Below are 12,240 nucleotides of genomic sequence, written 5' to 3'. Positions count from 1 at the left end.
TATTTTTACATAAGATATCTAAATATAAAATTATTTTTTTTAAAAAGATAATTTAAATTTTTATTAAAAAATTCATCCAAACAAATTCTAAAATATTTTAATATTTCATTTTAGTTTAGAGGAAACAGGTAATTTTTTTTAATTTATTTATGTATAAAGTCCTTTAAATAAAAATGAAAAAGAAAAGAAAAAAAGAGAGGAAAAAAAAAGATAAAAATAAAAATAAAAAAGCCAAGCGAGCAGATAAATAGATGCATCGTATGAAATATGGCTATGAATAATGATATTATGATGATAATATGATATGGTTTCCATATCGTTGAGTAATAATCCTTAATTAGTTTATGGGTTGTCTTGGGTTGGGTGGCTCAAAACAATGCTAACCCTCAACCTCACTCCTCTTCCTTCCTCGTAAGTTTTCTTCTTTTTTTTTTTTTGTTCTTCTCTCAACCTTAATTGTTGTCCAATTTTTTTTCTTTTTTCTTTCCGTTTAGTTAGTTAGTTAGTTAGTTGCTCTTGTTGTTGTAGGTTCTCTGTTGCAAATTGCCCACTGTTTATTCAGAAAACACAGTTATTGATTCCCTCCAATCTTAGTTACTCCTTTTCTGCTACAGGTTCTCTCTTATTCTCACTCTCTTGCTTCATGTGGGTATTATGATTATTATTATTATGCCATCATTTTTTGTTTGTCAAGTTTTGATTTTTAATTTGTGGGTTATGTTGTGTGTTTTGTGTTTTTGATGCAGAAACCAGAAAGTTGAAGACTTTTCAGCTCAAGGCTGGATTTTGGGAGTCAATTAAATCTGGGTATGTTGCAATTTGATTGAAAAAATGGGATAGAAAATGGCATTATGTTTGGACATTGTATTTATTAGTCTTGGATTGCACAAAATCTATTGGATATTCAATGGAAACATGGCTACGTTGTGGCTTGTATTGCGGTTTGCATTGTGATTGTGAGAAAACATGGCTCATATGATTCGCAATTGCTGTCATGTAAGCAGATCACAATTTAAATCTGGAAGCCTTAGTTTGGTAATTAACATGTTGGAGTAGTTACTTTTTCCTTCAATTTGCAGGGGTGGTTCTTATTTAGTTATATTTGCCGGTTGTCATTCGATTTTGTAGCTCTGGTAGGTACACTTTCGACGAGTTTTGTTGTATAGAAATTTTTGCTTTGATTAGTGTAATCTTTTTGTGTTCCCTAGTAATGCTTTATAAGACTGAATGCCAAGACAGCCTTCTGTATAAGGAATGTTTTGTACAGAACAAAGAATTTATAGCAGTTCTGAATGTATTGTGGAATCTGAGGTTCTGGGGTGGAATTCAACCTCAGAAACCGGAAATTGGTGTGCATTACAATATGAAATAGCAGAAAATAGAAGAAACGATACGTAAATTGTCCTGGGTAGTATAGAGACCCTTCATCCTTACATTCCTTTCTGAACAAAATGACCTAACTAACTCTCCTCGCTCCCTCGCATATATAAAGCCTTGTTCTTCATCCCCAAATCTTCACATGATCTCGGTCTCCCTCCTCATCATGACTAAATTAAAAGAGAAGTTTTGTACAGTATAGGGCCTTCATCACAAAATATATAAATTAGAGAGATTTGACTGAAAAACGTGTCTATAGGGTCTTTTGTCATGCATTTCATGCTCATCATCATCTATCCAAACAAGATACAAATATATAACTTGTGTTTTTGTCTCCGTCTGTTGTTAATTCCAAACAGAATACTAATACTATTCTTTTAAGTCTTTGTCTCTTATTTTCCTTTCTCTTTCTCTGTTTCGGTGTATCTGTCTCTGGATAGAATCCGGACCTTATTGAAATTTGTATACAATATATGGATTTGATTGCAAAGTCTTAAACTATTAGGATCTAATTGAAGATTGAATGAAACTATATGAGCTTCTTGAATAATTTAACCTCCTATCAATTACATATGATATATTGACCAATAGTGTATCTCTTATCTTGAAAGTTCCTTTGCTTGTTCTCCTTCTCAGGTTGATTAAGAACAACACTACACAAGTTGTTGATCCACCCAACGTAGATGAAGAAGATGAAGAACCTTTGCCTCAAGAGTTTGTCCTTGTTGAAAAGACTGAACCTGATGGAACAATTGAGCAAATAATATTTTCTTCAGGTGGAGATATTGATGTTTATGACCTTCAAGCTCTCTGTGACAAGGTGTGTATCTAATGCGTCTTTATGTCGTGCATTAATGTTTCTATTATCGTGTTTGTTTGGTGTAATAATGCATATGCTAGCCTTGGAATTCATCTAAATCTTATCTGAAGAATTGATGAAAATCATCAAGAACTTCCTTTATTACATCTTTGGACTGATAACAATAATTAATTTCTTGTTCAATATTCTAGTTTCCTTTACAATTAACAACATAAAGAACTCGTTTACCTATTTACATCATTCATGGAAATAGTTTACTTAAATCCAAAATTTCAGTACTGAATTGGCCCTTTTATTTTTTTCTTTTTTTCTCAATAAACAAACCCGCACTCATATGACGAGTGGTTAATCTCTTTAACAGGTAGGGTGGCCACGGAGGCCATTGTCGAAATTAGCTGCTGCTTTAAAAAATAGCTATATTGTAGCGTCATTGCATTCTGTAAGAAAGTCTCCAGGGTCAGGTAAAAATAATAAGATTCCTTGCTGTGTCCTGCGTTTACGTTGACTATTCAGTTGTTATGTTTTTTCTTTGTGCCTGTGGTTATCCAAACCTATTTGATGAACATTTTGGTGTACTTGGCGAAGTTATTTCACAGAGGGGAATGAACAAAAGAGATTAATCGGCATGGCTCGTGCTACTTCAGACCATGCCTTCAATGCCACAATTTGGGATGTCCTAGTTGATCCTGGTTACCAGGTATTTTCTGTCAACTAAACATTAACTTCAATTTTGGTTCTGCTTACCGAAAGAGTTTATATTTGGAGTCTATAACTCTATTTGAATTTATAACAAAAATTAAGCTATAATTTTTAAGGCAAAGAAAGAACAATTCCAATAAGCAATAACCTTTATCATGCTTTTTGAGCAACTTATATTCTGTTGTTTGCTTGAAAGTATGTTGGGTAAAATAAATGCACCTGAATTCAGAGGAAGCTAAGCTTGTATGCATATAAAGTGGTGTCAAATTCAGGCATTTCTGTCAAATCATTTTTGTGCTTGAGTGCCTCATGTAAGCATGAATTCCGGCTGCGTTAGCTGAAGTACTGGTTATTGATGTCGTTGTAACTTGTATAGGGCCAAGGTCTTGGTAAAGCTCTTGTAGAGAAACTGATTCGAGCTCTTTTGCAAAGGGACATCGGCAATATAACTCTGTTTGCAGATAGTAAAGGTATAACAACATTCGCAAAGTTTACGCTTATTATCATCGACAATGTCCGATATAATAGAACTTGACTGCTATGTCATTAGTGCTTAGATATTTTGTGTGCTTGCGCTATCATTTCGATAGTTTGGCCTTAGGGTAAATTACACTGACCTTCTTGAAGTTAGGTAATATTACACGCGACAGGCCTTAATTTTTCATGCCTACATTGAGTCATTGCCTTTTCCTATGGGAAGGTGAGCCTTATGTTTATAAGAGAAATCAACATCATGTTTTATAAAATATAAGGTAAGAAGGTGGAAACTCACATACAGTTGTCTTTATGTGAAGTTGTTAGTTGAGATCGTTAGATAACAATTTAGTCAAACATGTCAAATTATCTAACGGTTCTTAATTAATAACTTCACATGAAGATAACTGCATGTGAGTATATTGAGTGTCATAAACTTAACCTTAGGAGAATTCGTAGTAAATTTAGGAATTTACCCTAAAATATTTAAGGGGCATGTTAGGAATATCCTCGGTTAGGAGTATCATTGGGCATGTTACTTCGTTAAACGTGTTCTTCGATCCGACTATCATCGCTTCTTGTTGATGGCTGGCACACTATGAACATTCTGCTATTCCTTTAGTACAACATTTGATTGGAAGGTTAGGGTTTCATTTCATGCTTGGAGTTTCACATTTTCTTTTGTATGTTGAATGCAGTTGTGGATTTCTACCGGAATTTAGGTTTTGAAGCTGACCCTGAAGGCATAAAAGGCATGTTTTGGTACCCAAATTACTAATTGCAACCATTGATTAACTTTGCAACCAATGTTTATGCAAGTTTATATCTTGATTTTATAATATGAAATTACACAGAATTGACATCAATTTGTAATTATTATTATTGCGTTAGGCGCTAGTATTTTTCCTTTTTATATCCAAATTATTTGATTAAAGAATTAGATTCACATATAAAAACTTGAGTATTTACTTTGTACTTGAAAAAAAAATGTGACAATGTTGGTTATCTCTTGGTGCCTATTAGTATTTGGTTTGGGAGTAAAAGGGGGTGAAAATTTCATTAATCAAATGTTATGTATAATTTTTTTCGGAAAAGCTTTGCATCATGCAAAACTGTTAACCAAGTAATTTTCTCCACATGCACGTCCTCCCACCCCCTCACTCGTTTGTCATACACGCGCTATATATAAGGTGTTGCAATGTAAAGCTTTGCTTAATATAAACCTTTTGCTGTAACGTAAACCTCCTTCTTATTCTTCTCTGCTCGCGTTCTTCCTTATTGATTTGCATTGCCTTCGTCGTTCTCTTCTGGTCGCGGTCATCTTCTCGTTTTCTTATTTCTATTTGGTTACGTTGCATTTATCTTCTTCCTATTCTTCTTTGTTTTCTTTTTCGATATGCACTTTCGAATCGAAACAATGAATGACTCAACTTTAAATCAGTTGAATGGAGAGCGATTTGGATTACTCTTCTGAAACGAATCAAACTGACAAAGTTTGGATTATTCAATTTTGAATCAAATTGAATTAAATGGACGGAGGTGTACTGAATTGAATTGAATTGAATTGATAATATGTAAATTGTAGGCAGAGTTATTTTAATTTGATTTTATATAATGGATTGTGTTTCGTTCACTCAATACTATACAATTGTTTTACCATGAGTATTGCGTTCGGTTCACCATGAGTACTATATTCTGTTCATTCTACAAAAAGCAGTTTGAATTTGATTTTATATAATGGATTATGTTTCGTTCACTCAGTACTATACAATTGTTTCACCATGAGTATTGTGTTCGGTTCACCATGAGTACTGTGTTCGGTTCATTCTGCAGAAAACTGTTTGAATTTGATTTTATATAATGAATTATGTTTCATTCACTCAGTACTATACAATTGTTTCACCATGAGTACTATGTTCGGTTCATTATGCACTATTCAAAACTCTTCTTCCTCACCTTCTACTGCTTCTTCACTAGAGAGAAGGAGGAAAAGATAAAAAAATACAGCAACAACAATAACAAAAGAATGGCGATAAGGAGAAAATACGTAAAGAAGAAGGAACGCGAAAAAGAAGGAGGAGAAGGAGGAGGAGGAACGCGAAGAAGAAGAAGACACTCCGTGCGTAAACGAGCGTGAGAAGAAGAAGCGTGATGGAAAAGAGAAGAAGAAGAGAAGAAGCATTGGACAAGAGTGATTTCGTGTGTGTTGGGCGCGTGTATTTCACATTTCATTTAATGATATTGGATTTTTTTAGTGTTGGGCCAACTTGGTTACATGGTTACATGAATGTGTAGTATTCCTAAATTTTTTTTTGTGTGGACGGATAAATACTTATATAGGATTTTTTTAACTCAACAAAAGAATTGTGTGATCCTTTTAATGATTAAGAATTTATATGTTTAATTTTGATTATTGAGTTATGCAGTTTCTAAAAAAAAAAATCTGTTTGTCATTTCGTTATATAGAAATATTATCTATGAAAATTCACCCTCTACTCTATTTTACATTCATACCAATACCAAACTAACCGTTTCCCTCCATTTTTTATGCATAATGTATAATCAAATAATATTTTTTATTGTTGGATGAAATTTTTTTTAATCGAAAGCTCAACACAATAAAGTGCAATAACAGTAAAGCGTACAACACAAGAAAACTACAAGTAATTCTTAGTTATCTCCGATATTGCTATCAACAACTAAAAATAATCAAATATCACTTCACTCTGTGTAGCTCCTACTCTTTGTAATTCCTAATTGACTTGTTAATTATTTCTGCAATACTTGCTTCTTGATTTTTGAAGATTCTGTCATTCCTTCTCAGCCAAGTACTCTAAAAGATAACAAAAAAATCAACCAATCACCTGTTACGTTCTTCCTTTCTGACAAGTGTACTTGTTCAATTCTCAAAATGTTGCTTAATAGTTTCTGAAATAGACCATGGTTTATCATAGGCGAACAACCAAGCACATCACACCTGTCAAGTAAACTCACAACCAATAAACAAGTGGTAATCATTCTCAATCTCCTTTTTAGTTTTTATATAAAACACACATATTATCATTTTGGTACCAAGCCCCTCCAAATAGAGCTAGTAAAGTGGTAATTTGAAAAGTTGAAATATCTTCTGGCACCATCTCAACCTGCAAAACCTGTACATATGAGTTAATAGAATAAGTGTCCGATTTATCAAATTTGGTCCTCTCTCTTATATGTTAGTATGGATGAAATTTTGGATTCAAAATATCATTGTTTTTTTTCCCATGAAATTTTTCATTTTTCCCATGCTTTTCTCAACTTGTGGTCCAAAAGCTACACTATATTTTTTTGGTTTTCTATGGTATCCTTTAACCTGATAAGTCAAAAATTAATTCATCGCGGATTGGAGTTCTATTTAAAGGTTTGTCGTTGGCCAATAGATTGTTACATGCACAAGACGATATTCAAATCTCCAACAATTACTTAAATAGACTAGTGAATTAATCACTAGATCAACCTAATTTGATTAAAGTCCCACTATATATTCATAGGAAAAATGAAAATTCCTTCTCTATCCGGTTTTGGCAGGGAAAAAAGTTAAGTGTACTTGTCCAAGTTATTATTCAAAATATACGTTTCAGAATGATATAATAATTGATTAGCATTGTGTCCGAAGTGTTCTTAACTTTAACAGGGAGAACAAATTGCAAATGATTATTATTATTATTTTTTTACCATATCTATTGGTCTAGTAAATCATGACTAATATTTTACAGATTTAAACTCCATTTAAACATTTGTCACTAGTCAATAAATTATTATATACACGGGCAATTTACGTTTTTAAATTGTTTCAACCTCAAATTTACGCAAATGCATTGTTTCAAAAATGGTTACGCAATTACGTTGTTTCACTATATTGTATAAACCGCTACTGGCAGTAGCGGTTTATAGATGCACAAAAACCGCTAGAGCCAGCAGCGAATTCTGTTGATTTTTGGTTCTTCATAAACCGCTGCTGCCAGCAGCGGTTTATGTTTGTTGAAATGCGTGCGTAAACCGCTGGTGGCCATAGCGGTTTACGTGTATTCTGTGTCATTGGGTTCCCTATATAAACTATGGAGGGGCCAAATGTGGAGAGGTAGAGTGTTATTCACAAATGGATGGGGAGGATAGTTTTGTGGCTCTGGTCCATTGCTTTGGAAAAATTCAAAAGAGCAAACGCCACGGTGTGAAATTCACAGATAGAGAACCGGTTAGTATTTTTATTCGATCTTCAAGTACATTGGCAGAGATTAAGCTCAGCATACTACAGAAGCTCGGTACCTGTGGTACGAAGCAGGTTAAAAAGTTGTTTTACAAGATTCCCATTACTGTTGTGTCAACCGGCGTGCGGTTTGAGACCTTTGTGATTGGGTCGGATGAAGACCTGCAAGTCTTGTTTCACTGCAGGCGTAGTTTTCCAGAGGTGAGGATACCTGAGATGTTTGCGAAGTTGGAAGATCATGTGGATAGCTCTGGGGCATCAGCACCGGGTCCTCAGTCGACCACACGGGGCGGTGCATCGACATCACTGCCTGTGGTAGCAGCGGTAGTTCTACCTCCCGAGCCAGAACGTGCTGAGGTTGAGTTTGAGGTTGGACCGGATCGAGTTGAGAATGCGCTTTGTGATGATGATTCCGATGAGGAGTCGCTCGATATTGGTGGGGACAGTGAAGATGATATACCAATAGGTGCAGCCCATGGAGGTTCCGGTTCTGCAACACAAGAGTACCCTCCGCACCTGTCGTCTTTGAACTTGGAGGCCATCGGTCAACACCAGAATGTTGAGGCAACATTCGATGGACAGGGTATGCATGATGGGACAGGTTTGACTGAATTTCAGATTGGCCAATCGTTCCAGAGTAAGGAGGAAGCTGTGCTGAGCATGAAAGATTATAGCATTCGGCGTGGAGTTAAGTACAGGGTTATGGAGTCAGACAGTCTAAAATACCAAGGGAGATGCAAGGAGTTCGGTAACGGATGCACGTGGTTGATCCGGATAGTCATGCGAAAAAGGAAGAGCACATGGGAAGTTAGGAGGTACAACGGACCACACACGTGTATGGCCACATCGATTTCGAGCGACCACAGGCAGCTTGATTATCATGTGATTTGTGCAAGAATTTTTTCATCGGTTAGAGCTGATGCGTCGGTATCGATTAAGGTGTTGCAAGAGGCAACATAGGCAACATATGGTTTCAAGCCAAGTTATCGGAAGATGTGGTTGGCAAAGCAGAAGGCAGTAGCACAGATCTACGGCGATTGGGAGGAGTCATATGCGGATCTGCCCCGCTGGATCCTTGGGGTCACGTTAACCATGGACGGTTTCGTTGCTCTGCTGAAGACCTCCCCGGTTAGAGTGGGTGACCAGGTTGATGAAGAAAGAGTCTACTTTCATCGCATGTTTTGGACATTCCCTCCATGTGTTGAGGCATTCCGCCACTGTAAGCCACTCGTCAGCATCGATGGACACACTTGTATGGTAAGTATGGAGGGACGTTGTTGTTGGCGATTGCTCAGGATGGGAATTCAAATATTTTGCCTGTTGCGTTTGCACTAGTGGAGGGGGAAAATACTAAGTCTTGGTCATATTTTCTGTCCAATCTGGCCAAATGGTACAATCCAGCTCTCTCTAAATACGGGATGATCCTATCATGCAGGGGCATATTCTGTTGCTGTCTCACACTGTATATACACCTAGTGGGCTGCAAAAAATAGCACAATAAATACAGGATACAATTAAATTCTCCAATCCATAACGAAATTCCTTATCTAATAATAACACATATCTTAAAAATGTCAACAAATTTTTGACCGATGAACAAATTAATCCCTAAAACCTATAAATAAGTAGTCAATAAACTAGCAAAATTAATTTGTAAAATATTTACTACAATAGCACAAATGACAACAAACTTAACTTATTAGATAACACCCACAATTATAAAAGTATTACAAACCTTAAACAATAAAATTCCAAAAAAAAAATTCTTTATATTCTAACCTTCATACTATTTTTAAAACTAAAAGGGACTAATCTATAAAATCCGTATATGCTTGCATTCATATCATTTTTCTAGCTAAAAAATTGCTAAGCCTAAAAAAAGACCAAAATAATTAACTAACCTCGTCACCAATGGAACCGGCAACATGAGCAACACCGTTCAATCGGTACATGCTCCTTCTGTCTTCTGCCATGATATCCCGCCGGAAGTCGCAGCTCAAATACCTCGGACTCCCTCTCAACTTGCTCTGACCTCTCTCTAGAATTTTCTCTCTCTAGAATTTCCTCTCCCAACCTCCAATTGCATAATCCGCGGCTGGCTCAGCGGTTTATATAGTGATGCATACTTAACGTAAACTGCTATAGCCTCTAGCGGTTTACGCACACATCCCCACGCACATAAACCGCTGCTGGCAGCAGCGGTTTATGACCAACTTCTCTCAACCATAAACCGCGATGGGCTGCCACGGTTTCTATGCTGCATTTTTTTAGCAGAATCCGCTGCTGGCTCTAGCGGTTTCTGTGCATCTATAAACCGCTACTGCCAGTAGCGGTTTATATAATATAGTGAAACAACGTAATTGCGTAACCATTTTTGAAACAATGCATTTGCGTAAATTTGGAGTTGAAACAATTTAAAAACGTAAATTGCCCTATATACACTTATAAAAAGATACAAATATATCTTTTTTTATATTTGATTGTATATGCAAACTAAAAAATTTAAAATTACTCAATTGAATTGATTCAAGTTAATAATTTTACATTTTGAATTTTTATTATTCTACATTTTTTCCAAAAATTTTACAATTCTCGGTCTAAATAAGGCTTTTCTACTACTGCAATTAAAAATCTTGAAACAACCATCTCTTTAAAATTTTGAAAACAATATAGTTAATTAATATAGAGGCATAGATGGAATGACAGAAACATCTAATGACTCTATAAGAGGCTGCTTGTGGAGTAATGCTTTTCTTAGTCAATAAAAATAAATGATGATGATGTCTATCAAAATTAATTAGCATTCCAGTTCGCAATAGGCCAATAGTGACTGCTTATATGACTTTAATTTCTCCACAGCACGTTTTGTGTTAATCCTAATCTCGTTGCTTCTACTCTGAGCTAGAAATAGAATGCCACAGAATTCCATAAAAATTATATGCTACATTAGATGGCTTAGGGGTGTTTATGGGTGGAATAAAATCGGGTTTTATATGATTTAGATTCGATCCGAAATATATACCGGACCTATTTGTTAGATCCGAACTCGACCCTAAACTTGATAAAATTTATACATTTTCGAGTCACGATTATATCGGGTAAAAATCAGGTGAAAATCGGGCCGTTAACATTACCTTCTTGTAAGCTAGCATGTAAAAATATCCAAATCTTCAAAATTCCAACCATTATTTGACATGGTAAAATTCACTTAGAAAAATATAACAAGAACCAACCCTTCTCTAAAATTAAAGCAACCACAATCAATACTAATATTATCTAATAACACCAAATATTTAAATCAATACAAATAACACAATATTATGCATTAGTCTAAAGTCTTATGCATTTTAAACATTAACTTATAGTCTTATAATGACTAATAACACAAAATATTAAGGTTTACAATACTTAAATTCTAAATAAGAATAGCCATTCTGCAATCAAATTGATTGCTAAAGTCACTAGAAGAGAAATTATTTTGAGGGATGCTAATAGATTTCACCATTTTAAGAATGGTTACTGTTCTTGCAAGGATTATTGGTGATTCCTGGAAATAAATCTTTACATATCGCCTTGAACTTGAGGAGTCTATTGAAATAGCAAGACTGTTTTTTGTTTGGAGGGCTTTCTTGATGGTCTGTATTTATGAGCTAAAGAGAAGCTTCGCTACTTAATACATTTAAGCCTTTACCTCATCTTTAACATAATAGGGGTGAGTATTATATTGCTACTTTTTGGATATTCTGTTGATGATTTCTTGTTAAAAAGGGAATTAATGCTTATATATTCTTGTAGTTCCAAGCCTTTGTGTTGCTATTTAAATGGACGGCATGAGAGTGTTCACTTTCAAAAAATTGGTCATTGATACTGAGGACCAATAATTTTAGCTGCTCAAAGAGGTTATGCATGATGTTTGTTACTGGTATGTGTATGCTATTACCCATTTACTACTGTATTTTGGGTGATCTGGCTTGTTATTATGGAGTTCCTGATGGGGATAAAATCCCATATCATATAGAAAACATTCATTGCAAGTTAACTGTTTAGTAGCTCCTATGATACTCATCTTGTACTATCTACATTTTGGAGGGAAAGTGATAGAAGGGAAGGCTTTAAAATATAAAGCTTAATCCATTTTCTAATTCAAAATTTTTTCTTCCCTTCCCTTCTAGAATAAAAAAAATATCATGAAGTTAAAGGATAAGAAATTGATATTTGGATAAATCAACATTTTGTCACTTAAAAGGTTCTAGTTCCAACAAAATAGTCTTGGAAAGATAAAAAATATTTGACAAATTTAATCAAATGATGGTGTAAAAAATTTTTCAAAATGTCAAAATGGTGGTTTACTCTTGATACCTTGGATAAAGAGATTATAAATAGTCTTCGTGAAAAGAGTAAGTAGTTTTTCCTGGTCTTTCTTATTTTCTCTTGTACTTCAGCCACATAAGATAAAAAATTTTTACAGTGATATCAATTAGACTGAATTAATTTTCTTATTGAAAGAGGTTGTGTCCTGTTCTTATTTCTACTCTTAAAAATCAACATTTCAAGCTGCCTACGATTTTTATGTCTATTTTTCTTCTTAGTTTTGCTTGAGAGATAACTAACAAATCGGATTGTT

At 34.7% G+C, this 12,240-nt stretch overlaps 2 protein-coding genes across 2 annotated transcripts; both read left to right on the top strand.

Annotated features, from left to right (window-relative positions):
• The first annotated feature begins 281 nt into the window (after positions 1-281).
• On the top strand, positions 282-4,412 carry LOC130956172 (probable acetyltransferase TAP2). The gene is made up of 8 exons (XM_057883214.1): positions 282-411; positions 529-614; positions 747-807; positions 2,014-2,197; positions 2,559-2,658; positions 2,794-2,894; positions 3,273-3,366; positions 4,069-4,412. Exons 1-8 carry the CDS (start codon positions 377-379, stop codon positions 4,146-4,148), a joined length of 741 nt encoding a protein of 246 aa, XP_057739197.1. The 5' UTR covers positions 282-376; the 3' UTR covers positions 4,149-4,412.
• A 3,096-nt stretch (positions 4,413-7,508) lies between these two features.
• Positions 7,509-8,576, top strand: LOC130957522 (uncharacterized). The gene has a single exon (XM_057884374.1). The coding sequence runs from the start codon at positions 7,509-7,511 to the stop codon at positions 8,574-8,576; it is 1,068 nt and encodes a 355-aa protein (XP_057740357.1).
• The last annotated feature ends 3,664 nt before the right edge of the window (positions 8,577-12,240 follow it).

The sequence above is a fragment of the Arachis stenosperma genome, chromosome 10 (genome assembly GCF_014773155.1).
Source record: "Arachis stenosperma cultivar V10309 chromosome 10, arast.V10309.gnm1.PFL2, whole genome shotgun sequence".
NCBI lineage: Eukaryota > Viridiplantae > Streptophyta > Magnoliopsida > Fabales > Fabaceae > Arachis > Arachis stenosperma.
Note: the sequence above shows the minus strand (reverse complement) of the source record. Positions and strands in the feature narration are given on the sequence as shown.